This window comes from Lithobates pipiens, unplaced genomic scaffold, assembly GCF_037356315.1.
Source record: "Lithobates pipiens isolate NorthernLeopardFrog02 unplaced genomic scaffold, aLitPip1_a1.2 Scaffold_19, whole genome shotgun sequence".
NCBI classification, from domain to species: Eukaryota; Metazoa; Chordata; class Amphibia; order Anura; family Ranidae; genus Lithobates; species Lithobates pipiens.
In genome coordinates this window covers 70101632-70124163 of record NW_027507764.1, presented here as the reverse complement: position 1 = coordinate 70124163, position 22532 = coordinate 70101632, and the positions used below count along the sequence as shown (strand labels likewise).

At 40.6% G+C, this 22532-nt stretch overlaps 1 protein-coding gene across 3 annotated transcripts in view; it reads left to right on the top strand.

The window, feature by feature from the left end:
* Positions 1–22532, top strand: part of LOC143996051 (ATP-dependent translocase ABCB1-like) — a 102276-nt gene that overhangs the window by 18894 nt on the left and 60850 nt on the right. For 2 of the 3 annotated variants that reach the window (XM_077490858.1, XM_077490859.1), the window contains exons 6-15: positions 837–1028; positions 5947–6118; positions 7194–7318; positions 7663–7834; positions 11124–11237; positions 12573–12683; positions 12765–12890; positions 15399–15602; positions 16415–16585; positions 18718–18879. In XM_077490858.1, the coding sequence (XP_077346984.1) occupies positions 837–1028; positions 5947–6118; positions 7194–7318; positions 7663–7834; positions 11124–11237; positions 12573–12683; positions 12765–12890; positions 15399–15602; positions 16415–16585; positions 18718–18879 (1549 nt within the window). Of the gene's footprint in view, positions 1–836; positions 1029–5946; positions 6119–7193; positions 7319–7662; positions 7835–11123; positions 11238–12572; positions 12684–12764; positions 12891–14934; positions 15152–15398; positions 15603–16414; positions 16586–18717; positions 18880–22532 lie in introns of those variants that run through there. The other variant, XM_077490860.1, reaches the window with a different exon arrangement.

Sequence of the window (22532 nt, the reverse complement as noted above, 5' to 3'; positions counted from 1 at the left end):
TTTATTTTATTTTTTTGCATCTTTTTTTGTTTGTTTAGCAAAAAATAAAACTCCGAGCTGTAACTAAATACCACCAAAAGAAAGCTCTATTTGTGGGAAAAAAATGATAAAAATTTCATTTGGGTACAGTGTTGTATGACCGCGCAATTGTCATTCAAAGTGCATCAGCGCTGAAAGCTGAAAATTGGTCTGGGACTGAGGGGGGTTTAAGTGCCCAGTAAGCAAGTGGTTAAACTTCTCCACAACTTTATCCCTGACCTGCCTGGTGTGTTCTTTGACCTTTATGATACTATTTGTTTATTAAAGTTCTCTAACAAACCTTTGAGGGCTTCACTGAACAGATGTATTTATACTGAGATTAAATTACAGACAGGTGGACTCTATTTTACTAATTAGGTGACATCTGTAGGCATCAGGGTTCAATAGATTTTAGTTAGGGGTATCAGAGTAAAAGGGACATAATACAAATGCACGCCACACTTTTTACATATTTATTTATAAAAAAATGTTTAAAAAATTTATAATTTTCCTTCTACTTCACAATTATGTGCCACTTTGTGTTGGTCTATCACATAAAATCCCAATAAAATACATTTATGTTTTTCAAGGCACTGTATGTGACTCCGATGTTTAGGTGAATTTCTTTTAGGTTCTCTGGTTTCCTCTGGAAAACATACTTCTAATTGTCTTCAGCACATCTTGGTGCTAGTGTGTGCTTTTGTGGGCAAAATGCTTGTATGCTCTTCGAGGGCGGGACCTGGTGTGATTGGTTTAAATTCTGCAGAAATGCTGGCTCTATATAAAGTCATAAATGAATGTTTATGTTCCATTGTCAGGTTTTCCTATTACTACACCGGTCTGGGAGGAGGGGCTCTAATTGCTGCCTACTTTCAGATCTCATGCTGGACTCTGGCTGCTGGACGGCAGAGTAAGAAGATCAGACAGAACTTTTTCCACGCTGTGCTGCGACAGGATATCAGCTGGTTCGATGTCAGCGACGCAGGACAACTAAACACCAGGCTAAGCGAGTGAGAACACAGCTTATTTGACTGAGGGTGTATCTTGTAAAGTCTGACTCCAGGAATACTATCACTTTAAATAGCTGGTTTTCGGCCAAGCTTGCCCAAACAAATTATTTAAAGTGATAGTATTCCTGTAATTAGGGTTTAAAGCAAGAGCAATTTTTTTTTTCAGTCATCTGACTTATAGATTTGCATAGTAAGAATGAGCAGTAAAGCACAGCCATCATGTAAGTGTGCAAATCAAAATATAGAGGCACATGCCACATGTGTACGCAAATATGACTGCCCCTATGTACAGTACGTATATAAAAAACTATACTTAGCAACAGGGTTTATAAATCACTGAGGTGAACTTTTTAGGACACGTTCACACCAACCCCATTGGGCTGTGTTGGGCAGCATTTCCCCACCCACTAGATCCCTTCACTATGCAACATTTATTCTTGAGTATTAAAGTGGTTGTAAACCCTCACATATAAGGTATATGATATAACCAGTGAAATGAACAGCCTCATAGTATACACAGGGATGAAACAAATCCTCCTAGATATGTTTTACTTGTATATATTCAGTCTTCCCCTTTCTATACCCTTTCAAAAGTGCAGCGCATGTTAAAAATCTTTCTTCTTCTTTCAGCAATATATAGTGAAGGGTGAAGAGACTGCATTTACACTGTGTAAGAGCTGATTAGAAGAAAGGGACACCCCCCCCCCCCCCCACATAGGCAGAGTAACAAAGGAACATGCAGGGCCGTGTTCTTAAATTTTAGCTCATGTTATCTCATGTGGAGAACTTGTCAAAAGTGACTCATGCTGATAACAGCGGGATGAAGCACCAGAGAGAAACCACACTAAGGCCGCGTACACACGCGCGGACTGTTCGCCCAACTTTGTCCGTCCAACAGTTTCGGCAAACAGTCCGCTCAAAATTAGCATGGACGGACATGCCCACACACGACGAACGAACAGTTTGCTGAAACCGTGCGCGATGACGTGAACGGCACGTACGACGGGACGAAAAATACGACGTCCTATACACTGCATTATAACTTTCGGCGTGTAAATCCTTTCTGAGCATGCGCGCAACTTTGTTTGACGAACAAGCCTACACACGAGCGGACTGTTCGCTGAAACAAGGTTTCAGCGGACAGTTTTTCGGAAATTCCGAAAAACCTTGTCCGTCAAACTGTCCGCTGAAACTGTCCGCTGAAAGCCCACACACGAGCGGACTGTCCGCCCAAACACTGTTCAGCGGACAAAGTTGGGCGAACAGTCCGCCCGTGTGTACGCGGCCTTAGAGCTTTGAAGTGAGACAAGAAAACACTACAGATATATGTGCTTAATTCATATTTCATGAATGGGGTTTGCAACCACTTTAAATATTAATAGCTGTGAAACGGTGTAAGAGGATCTGTATGACTTTATCCCTTTATGGATGGGACACCTTCCCGATGTGCATGTCCCTGGTGGATCACCACCACGTGGATCTGTGAATCCTGTCATTACTGGTGACTCCAATCACTTTTCCGACCTCACTTATCCTACCTTCTCACCTGTTCTATGTCAGTTTGACATTGTTTACTTATCCTTTTATCTGATACAAATCTGTATGTTACATGTTGTTAATGACCTAACTGGTAATGTCTAAATCCTCCTTTATCTATTGTTGCATTGGTCTACCAGTACTGTAACTTGAATTGCCCCAAGGCGGTATTCCAAGCCAATTCGTAGGTTGGGGATAGGTTTCTTTGAATAGCTGAGGACCTGCATCCCTTTCCCATGTCATTTGGGATGTTGTGGAGCAGACTGCCATACTCCCAACATTCTTTTGACTATGGCATTCCACAGGTATGATCATTTATTTAGCCTTACTTTGAACCTGGACATGAATGGAACATCATGTCGTCTTTCCTATATCATTGAAATAGTTCAAAACTGATTGCTAAGTCCCCAGCATTCTTTTGATGGTAACATGCACTTGCTCCATCATCTTCTAAATAACTTGACTCCAACTTTGAGCTTTGCTGCTTTGGAACATAATCTAATAGATGTATTGTGTTTGTATTTTTACTTTTTACTAGGTCCTAGTGTGTTCTTCGCCTCCCGTGAGTCTTGGCTCAGTGTTTTGGAGCGCATCTCACAGATCAGATGCATTGGAGGTGTTCTTTCATTGGTGTTATGCCCTGACCTTGGTACATAATGCAATGTTTCTTAAAGATGTGACTGTCACCACTCTGGGTGCAGGATATCCCCACATTGCAGTTGCTTTATTTAACTGACCTGCTGTAACAATATCTTCCTAGCTTTCTATATCATATTTGGATGTTTTGGTTATTGCCTTCTTCGCGACACATAGGACTTCTCACTTATAGTAAGATAATTAACTTTTTTCATAAGTCATAGTTAGCTGAACCTTGAGGGCCCTTTGACCTTAGTATATGATTAGCTGAAACATTGGCAAACTTTCTGTACTCTGTGCATTTTTTGTTTTCATTTATTTCAGTTATTCAATTCAAAAAGTGAAACGTATTTTATTTAGATGCGATACACACAGAGACACACCCCCACATTTTTTTAAATATTTTATTATATCTTTTCATGTGACAATACTGAAGAAATTACACTTTGCTACAATGTAAAGTAGTGAGTGTACAGCTTGTAAATTTGCTGTCCCCTCAAAATAACTCAACACACAGTCTTTAATATCGAAAACCGCTGGCAACAAAGGTGAGTACACCCCTAAGTGAAAATGTCCAAATTGGGCCCAATTAGCAATTTTCCCTCCCTGGTGTCATGTGACTCGTTAGTGTTAGAAGGTCTCAGGTGTGACTGGGGAGCAGGTGTGTTAAATTTGGTGTTATTGCTGTCACTCTTTCATACTGGTCACTGGAAGTTCAACATGGCACCTCATGGCAAAGAGCTCTCTGAGGATCAGAAAAAAAAAAATTGTTGCTCTACATAAAGATGGTCTAGGCTCTAAGAAGATTGCCAAGAACCTGAAGCTGAGCTGCAGCATTGTGGCCAAGACCATACAGCTGTTTACAGGACAGATTCCACTCAGAACAGGCCTTTCCATGGTTGACTAAAGAAGTTGAGTGCACATGCTCAGCATCATATCCAGAGGTTGTCTTAGGAAAATAGATGTATGCATACAGCCAGCATTGCTGCAGATGTTGAAGGGATGGGGGGGGGGGGGGTCAACCTGTCAGTGCTCAAACCATACGCTGCACACTGCATCAAATTGGTCTGTTTTGGTGTCGTTCCAGAAGGAAGCCTCTTCTAAATATGATACACAAGAATGCCCGCAGAGTTTTCTGAAGACAAGCAGACTAAGGACATGGATTACTGGAACCATGTCCTGTGGTCTGATGAGACCAAGATTTGGTTCAGATGGTGTCAAGTGTGTGTGGCGGTAAGCAGGGGAGGAGTACAAAGACAACTGTGTCTTTCCTACAGTCAAGCATGGTGGTGGGAGTGTTTATGGTCTGGGCCTGCATGAGTTCTGCAGACACTGGGGAGCTACTGTTCATTGAGGGAACCATGAGTGCCAACATGTACTGTGACATACTGAAGCTGAGCAAGATCCCCCTCCTCCGGAGACTGGGCCACAGGACAGTATTCCAACGTGATAACGACCCCAGACACACGTCCAAGACAACCACTGCCTTGCTAAAGAAGCTGAGGGTAAAGGTTATGGACTGGCCAAGCATGTCTCCAAACCTATACCCTATTGAGCATGTGTGGGGCATCCTGAAATGGAAGGTGGAGGAACACAAATTCTCTAACATCCACCAGCTCCGTGATGTCGTCATGGAGGAGTGGAAGAGGACTCCAGTGGCAACCTGTGAAGCTCTGGTGAACTTCATGCCCAAGAGGCCACACAAAATATTGACACTTTGGGCCCAATTTCGACATTTTCCCATAGGGGTGTACTCACTTTTGTTGCCAGCAGTTTAGACATTAATGGTTGTGTGTTGAGTTATTTTGAAGGGGCAGCAAATTTACACTGTTATACAAGCTGTACACTCACAACTTTACATTGTAGCAAAGTGTCATTTCTTCAGTGTTGTCACGTGAAAAGATATAAAAAAAATTACATAAATGTGAGGGGTGTACTCACTTTTGTGAGATACTGTATTTCAAGCATTTCTTTCTTTTAATTTTGTAGAAAATTTGAATATTACATATGACCAATAAAAAAAAGGATTTTGAATACAGAAATGTTGGCTTATTGAAAAGTATGTCCATATACAGTATAGTATGCACTCAATACTTGGTCGGGACTCCTTTTGCATGAATTACTGCATCAATACTGCGTGGCATGGATGGGATCAGCATTGTTGGGTCTGGTGTCTCTCATCTTCCTCTTGACAATACCTCACAGATTCTTTATGGGGTTTAGTTCAGGCGAGTTTGCTGGCCAATCAAGCACAGTGATACCATTATCATTAAACCATGTATTGGTACTTTTTGCAGTGTGGGCAGGTGCCAAGTCTTGCTAAAAAATGAAATCAGCATGTCCATAAATCTCGTCAGCAGAGGGAAGCATGAAGCCCTGACAAGTACTGAGTGCATACTATACCGTACATGGACATAATTTTAAGTAAGCCAATATTTCTGTATTCAAAATCCTTTTTTTTATTGGTCTTATGTAATATTCTAATTTTCTGAGATACTGAATTTTGGGTTTTCACTAGCTGTAAGTGACATAATCATCAAAATCAAAAAAAGAAATGCTTGAAATATATCAGTCTGTGTGTATTACATCTATATAAAATATATGAATTTCACTTTTTGAAATAAATTAACTTTTTGATATTCTAATTTTATGAGATGCACCTGTATATAAAAAAAAAACCTTTATTAAGTCTACATTGTTTGTCTACAATGTTTAATTGTATGAAATCTTTGTACTTTCTTTACAGTGATGTCTCAAAAATAAATGATGGTATTGGTGAGCAGCTTGCCATGTTGTTTCAGTACGCCGCTACCTTCCTGACAGGTTTTGTTATCGGATTTGTGAAGGGGTGGAAGCTAACTCTGGTGGTTTTGGCAATCAGTCCACTTATGGGGCTGTCAGCAGCTATGTGGTCAAAGGTAAGACATACCTTATGGCTAATACAGATATCAAAATGCCAAAAGGGAGCATCCTATGCACCTGCTAAGTCCTTTTTCCCAACCACTAGGTCTTAAAAAGTGCCCTGACCCAGATGGTCCCCAGTGGGCTCCCAGGCAATCCAATTATCACAGGACAGGTGGGGTGGAGGATGTATAACATGATGCCGGATGCCGATTTTCATCCTGCGTCTGTATGAACTAGCACTTACAGGTGCTGTGATGTGAGATTTTCAAGCAATGTAATCTATAGTGTAAGTTCACATTTTGCACTGTCAAAAGTGTCCTAAAAAATGAAAGGAGCATCCTATTTCAAATGTATATTATGCATTAATATTTGAGATTCAAAATATTGCAAGGTTATGCTTACTCCTGTAGGGTTTGGCTAATGAATTCTGCATCCAATGGTGAATTTAGCTGAGCAGAGCATACGCCACCATTGAAGATCCCACTTACAGCCCACATAATAGTCTCTATGAGATCTGCACGCCACGGCTCTATGCAGCCATAGAAGCCTATGTGGCTGCTGTGGGTCCCCAAAGGCAGAAGAGAACAAGTACATGCTCTTATAAGGGGCTGTAAAAAGTTGTTGGTTCATGGCTTAAAAGGTACAGGTTTTTCAGCACATTGATCCACTCACCCAAACCAGTTAAGAGAGTAAGGGCAAAGTGACAGGTTCTCTTGCTATCTCACCCATACCGTCACTATATTTGGAACCCTCCATTAAAGCCCTGGTTCTAAACCCTGTGTAAGCTCCGTGATGTCAACTGTCAAAAACGATCCCATCCCCCACGTGAAAGTGTTCAGACCTGGCAATTGGCCAAGGGCCAAAGGCCTGGCGATTGGTTAGCTAAGCATTGCAGCAAAGAGGAAGCACAATGAAAGCATAGGTGGAAGGGAAGTGGAAAACCAATAGACTGTATCACATTGCCCTGAACGAACAAAGTGACAAATTCTGTAGCAACACAGACACATCTCATTTCCTACACTTTTTTAAATACTACTTCCTTTTGTAGAAGAAATAGGTTATTCTTTATGTGAAAATGTATATATGCAGATCATGGCAGCATTTACCAGTCAAGAGTTGGAAGCCTACGCCAAAGCCGGAGCAGTGGCAGAAGAAGTCTTGGCAGCAATTCGGACAGTCATAGCCTTTGGTGGACAAAATAAGGAAATTGAAAGGTAAAGAAAAAGTTTCTTGTTTTCTATTTTACTATATATACCGTTATACCCAGAACACTTTCCAAAAAGGCTCAATACAAATCTTTTTTTTCTGAAACATTTTATAGGGGTGACTTGACCCAAATTTGTTTGTTAGTTCTGAAGATACGCTGAGGGGTTGAAAACTGCTTATTTCTGTTGCTGACTCTTATAGTAATATCCTCCCACTTGAGTTCTCGACTTCACCCCATGACTGTAGGATTACTCTCGCTATTGGAATTCTCATAATGGACATTAAACGAAAATCTACTACCATGGGATAATAGTGTTGGATTGTCTGATTAAATCAATTTCCATCTTTGCAGGTATGAAAAGAATTTGGAAGATGCCAAGAACATCGGAATCAAAAAGGCAATCACAAGTAATGTGTCAATTGGATTTGCATTCCTAACCATATACTCAGCATATGGGCTGGCATTTTGGTATGGGACTACCCTGGTTATCCATGAAGCTTTCAGCACCGGGGATATATTAACGGTATGACAAAGGTTTTATCACACTTCTTTGGCTAATGTTAAAGCTAATACCGCAATCTGCATGCTCCTACCAGACAAGTCCTCTCTGCCTCTTGACAGTCTCTTGGTTTAATTTTGTTAATAAGACCACAACCTTTCCAATTTTGGAATAGGCCCAGCCTTAAAGAAGCTAAGATCCATCCTTCTGCAATCCCCGTTATGCCATTATGTAAGTCACTGAGGACCTCTCATTTGATAGGGGATCAATGAGTGGATGGATCTTAGTTGCAAAGACGGGTCTTAGGCCCAAATAATTACTCACTAGCTTAAAGCGGAAGTAATCCCACAGATTTAACAGTTTAAAAAACTGTTACATTCCTGACACGTGCCAGAAACTGTAACTGCCACATTGGTTGTGCTCTCAACCAAACTGTCAAACCATCCAATGGCTGGTGTCATAACTGATCACATGTGCAGCTTCACGGCAGTTGAAAAACAGAGTAACAGACTAAACAGAGGCCAAGATGGCAGCTTCCTTGGGTGAAAACAATAGGAGGGTTTACTACTTCCACTTTAATATACAATATCTCTCATAAACTCTGAAAGAGACTCTGAAAAAACAATCAGTATGATGGAATTTCTTTTATTTTAGATGACCAAAAATCCATAGGGCACGCTGCTGCATTAGGAGTGAGACTTTTTATGTGATGGGAAGAGTCATTCAATAGATCATGAATCAGACTGCTGTGATACATAAAAAAAAAGCTTGTAATTGTTATGCCCTGTACACACGGTCGGAAATTCCGTTGGAAAAGGTCCAATCAGATTATATTGTCGGAAAATCTGAATGTGTGTGGGCTCTATTGGACTTTTTTTCCTACAGAAAAAATTTGAGAGCAGGATCTAAAATTTTCCGACAAAAAAATCCGATCTGACTTTTTCCGATCGTTTGTAGAGAATTTCTATAATACAAAGTGCCACGCATGCTCAGATCAAATTACGAGACCAAAGCTATTGGCTACTAGCCTCTACATAGTCCTGTCGTATGCAACGAATGTCACCATGTTCCGAACGATCAGATTTTCTGACAACTTCGTCCGTATGCAACACAAGTTTCGGACAAAATCTGTCGGAAAAAATCAGTCGGATTTTGTGGTCGGAATGTCCGACCGTGTGTACAAGGCATTCGTTTTATTTGAAGCGACTCCAAGAAAGGGCTTTCTGCTTTACCAATTGAAAGATTCAGTACTGTCTTTTTCCATCTCTAAAGAAGAGATAAACCTTTTAAATATTATTGAGTTTATTTGGTAAATCAGTACACAGAGTAAAGTATTACGAGCAAATTACAGTACTCATACAACTGACTGGCTTCTGTGGATTACTGCACTTTACACTTAGCTCCTTGATGCTTATGCTCCTACCCCCTTCAATTCCTACCATGTCATATTGGGTGTTCTTTTGGCAAGACCCTATTGCATAATTAAAGTATGGTCTACATGACACTCATAATTCATCCCTATAGAGCCTGCAGTCCATGATAAATACACAAATCTTTGAATAAATATTATTTTAAAGAGGAAGTAAACCCTGATGGGTTTACTTCCTCTTTCATTCCCTGCAAAGGTAAAGCATAATGGACTACTATGCATCACATATTAGCCTATTATGTGTCACTTACCTAGAATAAATAAAAGTGCAGCGCTTAGCCTTCAAATGTGAATGTGACTTAATAAAAAAATATATAAATGTTGGGGAAAACCTAAATAATGTGAAAGTCATTAATGAAAAATACTTTCAAAATTCAAATGTCCAATAAAGTCAAAAAAGACATTTATCTATAACTCAAGTGTCCAATAGAGTGAAAAAACAAACTATAAAACCAAATAGTCAAAAAAAATTAAATAAATGATGCAGCACAGTGTAGATAATGTCCCATGTGAATATGCAACAAAGAGTAATTAATCTTGTTTGTTCAAACAACAATAATAATGCTTGACCACGTGGACCCTTCACCTCTGTAGATCAATAATGAATGGAGGCTTACCAGATCACCGGTGACCCCCTGTTAAGGGAGGTCAGTCTGTGCAGATACGATCACATAGACGTTTCGATACAGGAACCCGGAAAACGACCCAATCCTTCGGATATCACGTAATCTCCAAATCCGCTCAGATCCTCTCATAGGCCTCGAAGCGTCATATCACCAGAAAAAACAAAAATAAAAGTGCACCAAATCGTGTAGTATGGGTTGAACAGATTTTTATTCAACCGAATAATTTGAGCTCTGAAAAGTGCCTCCACTGAGTCACACAAAAGTAAACGTAACGTTTAAAAACGAACAGATTGCTAGCAAAAATAAAATAAAAAATGAATGCTAATGCACAAAGGGTGTGAGCGTGGCTACCCGCTGTCCCCTGTTGTCCGGCGCATCCATCTTCTCGGTGGGTCTCGCCGCTCCGCCGCTGTCATACGGCGAAGCCGCGATGACGTCACTCCTGCGCATGCGCACTGGAGCCGCCACACGTGGCATATCGCCGTTGACGGGTGCCGTTGCTCAGTGCACCTGCGCGCCGCTGTCTAAGGCACATGCGCCGTAGACAGCGGCGCCTGTCTTTCGGCAAATATCTCCTAAACCGTGTAGGTTTAGGAGATATTTCTTGGACCTACAGGTAAGCCTTAATCTAGGCTTACCTGTAGTTCAAAGTGTGTTGTAAGGGTTTACAACCACTTTAAGTGTTTGTAAACCCCAACAATGGACTTCTTTAATTTGCTCCATTTTGGTCTGATAAATACACCATTCTTTCAATGGGATATTTATCAGACCAAAACAGAGAAAATTAAAGAAGTCCATTGTTGGGGTTTACAAACACTTAAAATAATAATAATAGCAATATTTATTCAAAGACGTGTGTATATAATAGCTGTTTGTCAAGTACAAAAACCACCTATTGATTTTGCTGGACATCTTGTGAGCTGATGACTTCCTGTGCTCTCTTCCTGTGCACAAGGAGAGGGTATGGTGATGAGGAGAGGGGAGGAGATGAGGAAGGGTCTGTGCTTTTTTTTAGTCCATCAAAAATGAAGTTGGCAGGGCTGAATTAAGAGCTGAAAATACACTGTGTCATGTCAAAGAAGAAGATAGGAGCACACTATATTTCTGGCCCATCAACAGTTATTTTTCAATGCTTGTAGTGTGTTTAAAGGGATAAAACATGGGGGAATGTACATGATCTCCAGAAATGTACTGCATGTCTTTTTATTATTATTTTTGCCTTGACAAACGCTTTATTTCTTAAAATTTCGGATTTCAGGTGTTTTTTTCAGTAACATTTGCCGCCTTTAGCTTTGGTCATGCTGCCCCCAATATAGAAGCTTTTTCTACAGCGAGAGGAGCAGCGTACAGTGTATTCAAGATTATTGATAACGTAAGTAAGGTTTCTGACAGTTCCTAATAAAAACTATCATTTGTATTACCATTATACAGGATTTATATAGTGCAAACATTTAGTGAAGCACTTTACAAAATAAAAAGAGACAGTAAAGTTCCAATAGGATTTAATACAGAATAATTAGGAGAGCCTTGCTCATGAAAATTTACAATCTAATGGGAGGGGCAAGTGATACAAAAAACATTAATTGTGAGGGATGAGTTGATGCAGAAAGTAAAAGTTCAGTTTTTAGGTGGATAGGTTTTTAGGTGGATAGGTCTCTCTGAAGAGATACGTTTTCAGTTTTCACCCAAAGATAGACAGCATAGGAGATAGACAGACAAATTGGGGTAGGAAGTTCCAGAGGATATGAAAAGCTATGGGTAATTTGTAAATACATACTGTATGTACCTGCCAAAAGTCATGACTATTATGTCTTAAGTTTCCATACACGGCTCAAATTTCTTCCCTTTCCTGCTGAATTGCATGACATTTGAGCGATGGGTAGCCCCTATCAGATGCAGTCACTGTTCGGTGTTCAAGCAGCCAGGTGGTCATGGTTGCTTAAATACAGTAGCCAGCAGTGGAGATTCCTCCATCCATGTTGTTTAGTGTGGATGGAGGAATCCAATAGATTTCTATCGTCCAGCCTGAAATCTATGCGTGTACATATAACCTTACTGCCCCACATCTAAGTCCATATCTATGGCTTCTGTAGGCTTAGACACATAAACATTTAGTGATCTAGAGTTAGGATATTTATCATATACATGATTTTATTTCAGAAATCATTCAGAAAAGTATGCTGACTACACAGTCTGACTTAAAGATGGCCACTTTAATGTACATATCTAAAAATAACTAGTAATAACTAAAAATGTGAAAATGATACCCAAATTTTGACAGATGTCGAAGACAGACAGATTGATAGAAACACAGGTTGGCTACTTTATATCAATACACCTTAAACCAACAAAAAGGGTAGGGCAAACTGTTATTTTATTCTGCTAGCAGTTTGTTTCTAGATGTACAGACCCCAAATGGGTAAATAGAAAATACACAGAACCGGTTCTACCAACAAAAATCCACAAAGTGTCTCCTACCATTTCCATTTCCAGTTGTTTTTATGCACCAAAGTTAGACATACCCATACTTCAGCCCACCCAAATCCAATAGTAGCAACTCATATGGAACTTTTCTGTAGGATTAGCTTGGGACCTACACCTTACTTGATGTATAGATTTTTAATGATGACCTAACTCACCATAGGTTTCCTATATGGGAGAATTTGTACCATCCTTCAGTCTTATCCAAAAATATTATCTCTTTCAGGAACCAAAGATTGACAGTTTTTCCACAGTAGGACATAAACCTGACAAGATAAAAGGAGATATTGAGTTCATAAATGTGAAATTTGCTTATCCATCCAGACCCAATGTCCAGGTCAGCAATTGTATTCACTTCACAAATGGCCACATGGAATAATAAATCATGTAGTGCTAATTTCACCTCTATTCCTGGCAGGTTTTGAAAGGGTTGAACTTGAAGATCCAAAGTAGCCAGTCTGTGGCCTTAGTTGGGAGTAGCGGTTGTGGTAAAAGTACCACTGTCCAGCTCATTCAGAGGTTCTACGATCCGGGGGAAGGCTCGGTAAGTGCAACTTAAACTTTTCCAACATCTTTTAGGCCAATTCACATCTATAAAGCTTACATCTATGTGCAGCCTATTTAAAATAAATAATAAAAAAATGCATTTTCTGCCCAGTAATGCATTTTTAAGTTCTTTTAATGCACAGTGGTGAAAGTTCTTCCCTAGAAGCCAAAACATTTTTTAAAAAAGTTACAAAAACACAATTGAAAATGCATAGCAAGAGGTGTTTCCTCTCTCAAGACATGGGATATTCTTGTTTGATTGCTAGACCTTATATTGTACCTGTTAGTTACAGTGCTTTGAAAAAGTATTCATCCACCTTGAATTTTTCCACATTTTGTCATGTTACAACCAAAAACGTAAATGTATTTTATTAGGATATGTGAAAAGTGTGGCTTGCATTTGTAGTCAGCTCCCCTTACTCTGATACCCTTAACTAAAATCTAGTGGAACCAATTGCCTTCCGAGGTCACCTAATTCGTAAATAGAATCCATCTGTGTGTAATTGAATCTTCATATAGATACAGCTGTTCTGTGAAGCCCTCAGAGGTTTGTTAAAGTACCTTAGTAAACAAACAGCATCATAAAGGTCAAAGAACACACCAGACAGGTTAGGGATAAAGTTGTGCAGAAGTTTAAAGAAGGGTTAGGTTACAGTAAAAAAAAAAAAAATATTCCAAGCTTTGAACATCTCACGGAGCACTGTTCAATCCATCATCTGAAAATGGAATGCGTATGGCACAAGTACAAACCTATCAAGACATGGCCGTCCACCTAAACTGACAGGCTGGGCAAGGAGAGCATTAATTATATAAGCAGCCAAGAGGTCCATGGCAACTCTGGAGGAGTGCGAGAGATCCACAGCTCAGGTGGCAGAATCTGTCCACAAGACAACTAATATTCCTGCTCTCCACAAATCTGGCCTTTATGGAAGAGTGGCAAGAAGAAAGCCATTGTTGAAAGAAAGCCATAAGAGGTACCGTTTGCAGTTTGCGAGAAGCCATGTGGGGGGACATAGAAAACATGTGGAAGAAGGTGCTCTGGTCAGATGAGACTAAAATTGAACTTTTTGGCCTAAAAGCAAAATACTATGTTGTTTTTTTATGTGAAAATGCACAGCAATCGTCAGGCCCACAAAACCTATGAAAAATCACACATTAAAGTATTTAAGTAGTTATAAATCCAATTACTACAATCTCATGTAAGTACCAGAGTTGTTTTCAGGAAGCCACTGCAAACAATGGGGAAGCTGAGGCATATGGACCAGAAATGGAAAAAAGGCAACACTAGGATGCAAAAATGTAAAAAAACAGTATTTTATGAAAAAAAAAAATTTGAATTCTTTGAGATAAACAGTGCTTTAGTAAACTAAATGCAATCTAGTTAATTAGAACTTCTTCAAAATTAGATGTTAATGCAAAGATGTGAATAGGGCCTGAAAGTATATGTACACAAGCGATTAAACTGTATTTGCTTTGTTTTGGCCTAACATATGCACATCTTTGTCCTGACTCCTGAGACAGTTTAGAGAAAATGTATCTCTATTAAAATCGTTGTTGCACAATTTCTTAGGGTTTGAGCAGGCATATTGAATCTGCAAAAATTATTTTAAAAAATGAGTGTCTATTTGTTTAAAATTTCTCACTGAAAATTTCGCACTTAAAACTTCGCACTGACTAAGGGCTGCAGAGACAGCAACCTTTTATAGAGTTCCAACTTTGTTAAAAACCATCAATGATCAAAGTCCCATTGGCCAATGACAAGTGTTTGTAATGCATCATGGCATGTTCTCACTGAACTTCCCTAAAATTCACATTTAATCCAAGCATCCAAAGTTCAGTCCAAGCTTAAAGTTTTACTAAACCCAGGACCCTACATTCACTATATCTGGTCTCCCACAGTACACAGCATATGGAAATGCAATAGTTTTAGTAAATATAAACTGCTAAATACCTTTTCTCATCAGCAGTATATAGCAGTCTTGTGACGTCTATCAGTGTCTGGTTAAAGCGTGTAGAAGGAGTTTTCATTCTACTCTGACTGTCCTATAAGGCTGCAAGACCCCTGACTCTGTCTGGACAGTGCTGATTGGCCCTGGCTCTCTCTAGCAATACACACCAAATGAGCATGTGCAGCTTGTCCCCTAGCCTCTGTTCTATTAGGAGCTGGTTTGGGGACTGTGGAAGAAGGGGAGGAACAGAGAAGACAGGATCAAACAGCATTTTTACACAATGCAGAGGATTAACCCTTTAGGTTCCACAGTGAGTATAACAAGCATGCTTTACGGCATATAAAGACTGATTTTACTGTTTTGGGTTTTTTAAATTCTAACCAAACTCTCTACTCATCTTTAAAAGTGAGCCACACTGTGCCCTAATGCAATATAATAAAAATAGCATCCCATAGTCAAGTGAATGTACTCAAAGACTGAACATAATTCATAATTTTGGAATGCACCAGTAATATTGCTTATAATTATAAATCTTTATAAATATAATATTTTTGTAGATCTCAATTGATGGGCAAGATATTCGCAACCTCAACACTCGGTATCTACGAGAACTAATTGGTGTGGTGAGCCAGGAACCAGTTCTCTTTGACACTACAATTGTAGAGAATATACGATATGGCCGAGATGATGTCACAATGATGGAAATTGAACAGGCCACCAAAGAAGCCAATGCCTACAATTTCATCATGGAATTACCAGATGTATGTAAAATGTATCTACCAAATTACAGCTGTAGAAAGAGAAACCATTTAAATATGTTAACTTCAAGTGAACTGGTCATGCCCAACAAATTGTAAACATTTATAGAAAAAGTTGACCTGCATTTGTCTTCAAATCAGTTCTTCTGGGCCTGACAAGATAGATAGATAGACTTATAGATAGACATAATGAGTGTTGTTTTTTTTTTTTCAGATTGTCTAATCCCTTGTACACACGGTCAGACATTCCGACAGAAAATGTCCGATCAGACCGTGTTGTCGGATAATCCGACTGTGTATGGGCTCCATCAGACTGTTTCCGTCGGAATATCCAACTGACAAAGTTTTAGAGCTGGGCTATAAAATTTTCTGACAACATGGTCCGATCGGACTTTGTCCAATCGTTTGTAGAGAATTTCGATCGGACAAAGTGCCACGCATGCTCAGATCAAATTCCTAGACCAAAGCTATTGGCTACTAGCCCGAACGCAGTCCCGTCATAATGAAATAACGTCATCACGTTCCAAACGATCAGATTTTCCGACAACTTTGTCCGATCGTGTGTATGCAATACCAGTTTCGTAGAAAATCCGACGGATTTTGTTGTCGGAATGTCCGACCGTGCGTACAAGGGCTAATATGAAATTATGGTCAGATAGTGAACACCACCCAGAACCTAGAGCTCATCTGGAGAGTAAATTGGCCCCTAACTACTATGGGGCCCTTGTCTTGACTAATGGTATATCTTTGCCTGGTGTTACAGGTTACACTCCACTTCAGGGGACCAGCTAATCACCCACTCTGTTTCTTTCTAGAAATTTGACACTCTTGTGGGGGAGAGAGGAACACAACTGAGTGGAGGTCAGAAGCAGAGGATCGCCATCGCACGGGCGCTGGTTCGCAATCCTAAAATTCTTCTTCTGGATGAGGCTACCTCCGCTCTGGACACAGAGAGTGAAGCCATCGTCCAGGCAGCCCTGGATAAGGTATCTTTATGTCCCTATAATTATGGAAGTTGACAGTGTTACTTTGTCCATGCCAACTTACCACTGAGTTGAAAAAAAATATTACCATTGATACAAATAATAAATAGTTAATTTTGTAAACAATGTTCATGCCTTTCATCTTGTTTTCACTGATGCAGAATGAAACCCTCTGGGTGTAGACATGGGTGGAGACCGTACCCCTTTGTAATCTGGTGTGGGTGGAGTCTTAGTTGGAGGATGGGAACAGGGTACCCCTGACATAGAGTATGCCATGTAAGTTTGTAGCTTGGAGAGGAGAGGGCATTGTGAGCCTAAGCCCCCAGAGACTCCATGTGAGGACACACTGTAGGGGGGCTAATAGGAGAGAGTGTGGGAAGCTGGCTCCACTTTCAGAGTTTGAGTTGATGGTATTGATGTGTTCTGCACTACTGATCAGAAAATGTGATGTTGGGAATCTGTTGTGCCAAGTTGTAAAACATGAAGTTTTCCTGTAAATTGTTGAAATTCTACTTCGGTGGGCATTCCTTTATTTGTGGAGGTGGGCCTTGAGCCAGGAGGATGCGAGTATTGTGGTGGAGGTGGACTTCAGACCTGGAGCATGCGAGTCACAATATGGGGGAATCTGTCCCTCTACAAATGTAGTGCTACCCCCAAAGGAGCTGCTGCAGATTAGACAGATTAATTCCCAAAACAGCTTGGGATGGGACCAACCACCTCTCTATCCTCTGACTCTGGCAGTTTTGTTTAGCTGAATATACTGAGATGCATGCAAAAATGGAGTCAGTGACTAGAGATAAGAACTGGGAGGTTTATTAAAAAAGGTACATAACTTTCATCAAATTGGCTTGTTGATTTTCAGGCTAAAGTACTTAAAGGGGTAGTAAAGTCTTTTTTTTTTTTTAAATAACATACGTCATACTTACCTCCTCTGTGCAAGGGTTTTGAACAGAATAGCCCTGATCCTCCTCTTCTGGGGTCCCGCCCCGGCGCTCCTGGCTCCTCCTTTTCTTGAGTGCCCCCTCGGTGATGCTCTTTCCATGAGGACACTGGTGCGGACATGCTCCCATGTCCTGCTTCTGCATCTATTGACAGGACTCGGCTCCACCCCACGCTCCCGCATCATTGGATTTGATTGACAGCAATGGGAGCCAATGGCTTCTGCTACTATCAATCTATCCAATGAGGTCCAGAGACACCGGCCGGAGCTGGTGTGCTCGTCCCCGTCACTGGAATAATCGGGCTCAGGAAATTAAAAGGGGGGGCACTGGGGGGCAGCTGCAGTACAGGAGGTTTTTCACCTTAATGCATAGAATTTTATGACCCCTTTAATCATTAAAGTGTTACTAAACCTACAACAGTAAAATCTGTCTGTGTATGCAGACAAGCATGCTTGTTATACTCACTGTGGAACTTAAGCTCTGTATTGTGTAGAAAGGCTCTTTGATTCTGTATGGACAGATCGTCCCCTCCTGTAGGGTCTCCCTTGGCAAGGACAGATAAGACACAGTGAGGGTAGTAAAACTGCTCAGTTTGGTCTCTAATGTGCTGGACAGAACATTTCCTTGTTGACCTAAACTTCATAGGTCACATGGTATTGACACACATTTGTCCCTCCTCCTCCATGCCCAGTAACTAAAAAAGAACACAGTGGGTGGGATGTCACATCTTCCTTCATGGATGATCCCCCTCCTATAACAGCATGGGGACACAGGCTGTAGTGGAAATCTCCTCCTACCTGAACACTCAGCAGACCCTGCAGTTTATCACGTGACTGTGGTATACAGATCAGCCAAAAAGGTATAAAGTGGCAGTATTTTAACGTAAAAAGAAGATTTAAAAGCTGGGGGGTGGACTATTTTCATATTTCGTTTAGTAACACTTTAAGCCCTGTAGTATGAAATGCATCAAGGCAGTTTGATCATGTTATCTACCTTATTCATTAATCTTCCTAGTTCATATCTCATATCTTGCTGATTTTTGCATAGAGAGGAGCTCAGCATTATGATTCCAGTGAGTAGGTAGGTGACACTGGAAGCTTGAAAGCCACAACAGAAAATAGTATTCACCTTTTTTTTTATAGATCTCACCTGTATATAGATCACATTGTATCATGTCTATATCCCTTTATACAGGCAAGAACAGGACGGACTACTATTATAATCGCACATCGCTTATCAACAATCAGAAATGTAGACAGTATTGCTGGATTCAACAATGGCATCATCACAGAGCAGGGAAGTCACAACGAGCTCATTATAAGGGAAGGAATCTACCATAAACTTGTCAGCATGCAGGTAAGTATCCATTTTATTCCATCAGCAGATGTCTGAAATCTGTAGATTAATGTCCCAATGACAGACAGCTTCTGCTTAGGAGTGAATGCTCCAGCTACTTTTTGGGTGACAAGCGTCACACAATTTTGAAAGGCTAGATTTGCTACTATTGCCACGTGATCCTGATGTGCAACAATCACGGCAGAATCGCATCAAGTTTGGGTGCCATCACATTGTGCAGCCATAGTCATGTGATTTTGAGTTGCAGGCAGAATTGCCGCAATTCTACCTGCGATTACAATCGCAAAGTGTAAATGGAAGCAAATCATTTGCCCATAGTCATCTCTGCAATAAACACTCTTTTCCCTGTGTTTTATACATGTAAATACACTAAAAGTACAGAAAAATACCCATTGATCTGACAGATATGCAGTCTGTCCCATTCTGGGCTGACAACACACAAGCGTTTTGGTGGACTGAGTTTTTTGTCCAGTGTCTTTTGAAAAGCCACTTCCACTCTCAGAGTTTTATAATTGCTTTGCTGATATCTTTTATGTTACTTTGCGGTAAAGCAAGGAAGCAGAAACCCCTCTAGTAAAGAAGTGTGCTTACTAAACAAGAATGATGTATATACAGTATCTCACAAAAGTTAGTACACCCTTCACATTTATGTAAATATTTTATTATATCTTTTCATGTGATAACACTGAAAAAAATTACACTTTGCTACATTGTAAAGTAGTGAGTGTACAGCTTGTATAACAGTGTAAATATGTTGTCCCCTCAAAATAACTCAACACACAGCTATTAATGTCTAAACCGCTGGCAACAAAAGTGAGTACACCCCTAAGTGAAAATGTCCAAATTGTGCCCAAAGTGTCAATATTTTGTGTGGCCACCATTATTTTCTAGCACTGCCTTAACCCTTCTGGGCATGGAGTTTACCAGAACTTCACAGGTTTCCACTGGAGTCTTCTTCCACTCCTCCATGACGACATCACAACATCACAGAGTTTGCGCTCCTCCACCTTCCGTTTGAGGATGCCCCACAGATACTCAATAGGGTGTCTGGAGACATGCTTGGCCAGTCCATCACCTTTACTCTCAGCTTCTTTAGCAAGGCAGTGGTTGTCTTGGAGGTGTGTTTGGGGTCGTTATCATGTTGGAATACTGCCCTGCGGCCCAGTCTCTGAAGGGAGGGAATCATGCTCTGCTTCATGCATTCATGGTTCCCTCAATGAACTGTAGCTCCCCAGCCCCAGACCATGATACTCCCACCACCATACTTGACTGTAGGCAAGACACACTTGTCTTGGTACTCCTCACCTGGTTGCGGGCTTTCTTGTGCATCATCTTTAGAAGAGGCTTCCTTCTGGGATGAAAGCCATGTAGACCAATTTGATACAGTGTGCAGCATATGCAATTTGATACAGTGTGTGGCGTATGGTCTGAGCACCGACAGGCTGACCCCTCACCCCTTCAACCTCTGCAGCGATGCTGGCGGCACTCATGCTTCTATTTCCCAAAGACAACCTTTGGATATGATGCTGAGCATGTGCACACAACATCTTTGGCTGACCATGCCGAGGCCTGTTCTGAGTGGAACCTGTCCTGTTAAAGCACTGTAAGGTCTTGGCTACAGTGCTGCAGCTCAGTTTCAGGGTCTCTGCAAGCTTCTTATAGCCTAGGCCATCTTTATGTAGAGCAACAATTCTTTTTTCAGATCCTCAGAGAGTTCTTTGTCATGAAGTGCCATGTTGAACTTCCAGTGACCAGTATGAGACAGTGGGAGCAATAACACAACATTTAACACACCAGCTCCCCATTCATACCTGAGACCTTGTAACACTAACAATTCACATGACACCAGGGAGGGAAAATTGCTAATTTTGCCCAATTTGCACATTTTCACTTAGGGGTGTACTCACTTTTGTTGCCAGCGATTTAGACAATAATGTGTTGAGTTATTTTGAAGGGACAGCAAATTTACACTGTTATACAAGCTGTACACTCACTACTGTACATTGTAGCAAAGTGTAATTTCTTCAGTGCTGTCACATGAAAAGATATTATAAAATATTTACAAAAATTAGAGGGGTGTACTCACTTTTGTGAGATACTGTACTAACTGCTAGGGATGAGCCGAACATCTCCCGGTACAAACATGCAAACACTGTTAAAGTCTATGGGACACGAATGTAAAAAATCAAAAGTGCTAATTTTAAAAGCTTATATGCAAGTTATTGCCATAAAAAGTGTTTGGGGGCCCGGGTACTGCCCCAGGGGACATGTATCAATGCAAAAAAAGGTTTTTAAAATGGCTTTTTTTTCAGGAGCAGTGATTTTAGGAATGCTTAAAGTGAAACAATAAAAATGAAATGCCTTTAAATCGTGTGCCTGGGGGGTCCCCTTAGGCTGGATTCACATCTATGCATTTTTAGTGCTTTTTGTATTTTGCAGATTTGCACCACAGAACGTGTTATATAGGAAACCATGTTAAATGGACTGTAGTGCAAATCTGCAAAATGCAAAAAGCACTAAAAATGCATAGGTGTGAATCCAGCCTTAGTCTGCCTGTAAAGTAGAAAATTTTTCCCATGTTTAGAAAAGTACCGCAGCAAAATGACATTTCTAAAGGAAAAAAAATCATTTAGCCCTGGCTCACACTGGAGCATTTTGACATGTGATTCCACATGTCAATTGCTGTCAATGGCACTGTTCTAATCGCTGCGGCGTTGCACCAATTTCAAAAAGTAGTTTCTGTACTACTTTTTGTGATTTCGGGGTGCGATTTGCATTGACATCTGTGCAGAAACCTGCACAGATGTCACTGAAATTGCCGCCAAAATCGTGACTGACATGCGGGAGTTCAGCTGAACTTGCACGGCCTCATTCCCGCAGCTTGGTGTGAACCTGGGTTCAAAATTTCTCACGGCTGTAATGTATTGCCAGATCCTGGCAATATAAATAAAAAATCATTTAAAAAAACAAAGTGGGTTACCCCCAGTCCATACCAGGCCCTTCAGGTCTGGTATGGATATTAACCCCTTCCCGACCAGTTGCCGCAGTTGTACTGCGGCAGTTTGGCTCCCCTGGGTGAAACAACATAACTGTACGTTGGTTTGCCTTTTGACCACTAGGGGCGTGCACCGCGGCACCATGCTGGAGCCGATGCGAATGCCCGGTGGGCACGATGACCGCCGGGCACCCTCGATCGCTCGTGACAGATCACAGCCATTACTAGAAAATAAATAAAATTATTAAAATGCCATAAATCTATTCCCTATTTTGAAGACACTATAACTTTTACGCAAACAAATCAATATACGGTTATTTCTTTTTTTTTTACCAAAAATATCTAGAAGAATAAATATCGGCCTAAACTGAGGAAAAAATGTTTTTAAAAAAAAATTGGGGTATTTATTATAGCAAAAAGTAAAAGATATGGGGGGTTATTTACTAAAGGGAAATCCACTGAAAGTGCACTTGGAAGTAAAGTCACTGTAGATCCAAGGGGGACATGCAACGTGATTGGTGATAAAATCAGCAGAGCTTCCACTCATTTCAGACCTACCCCATAGATTTAGAGCGACTGCACTTCCAAGTGCACTTGCAGTGCAAAGTGGATTTGCCTTTCGTAAATAACCCCCATTGTGTTTTTTTCAAAATTGTTA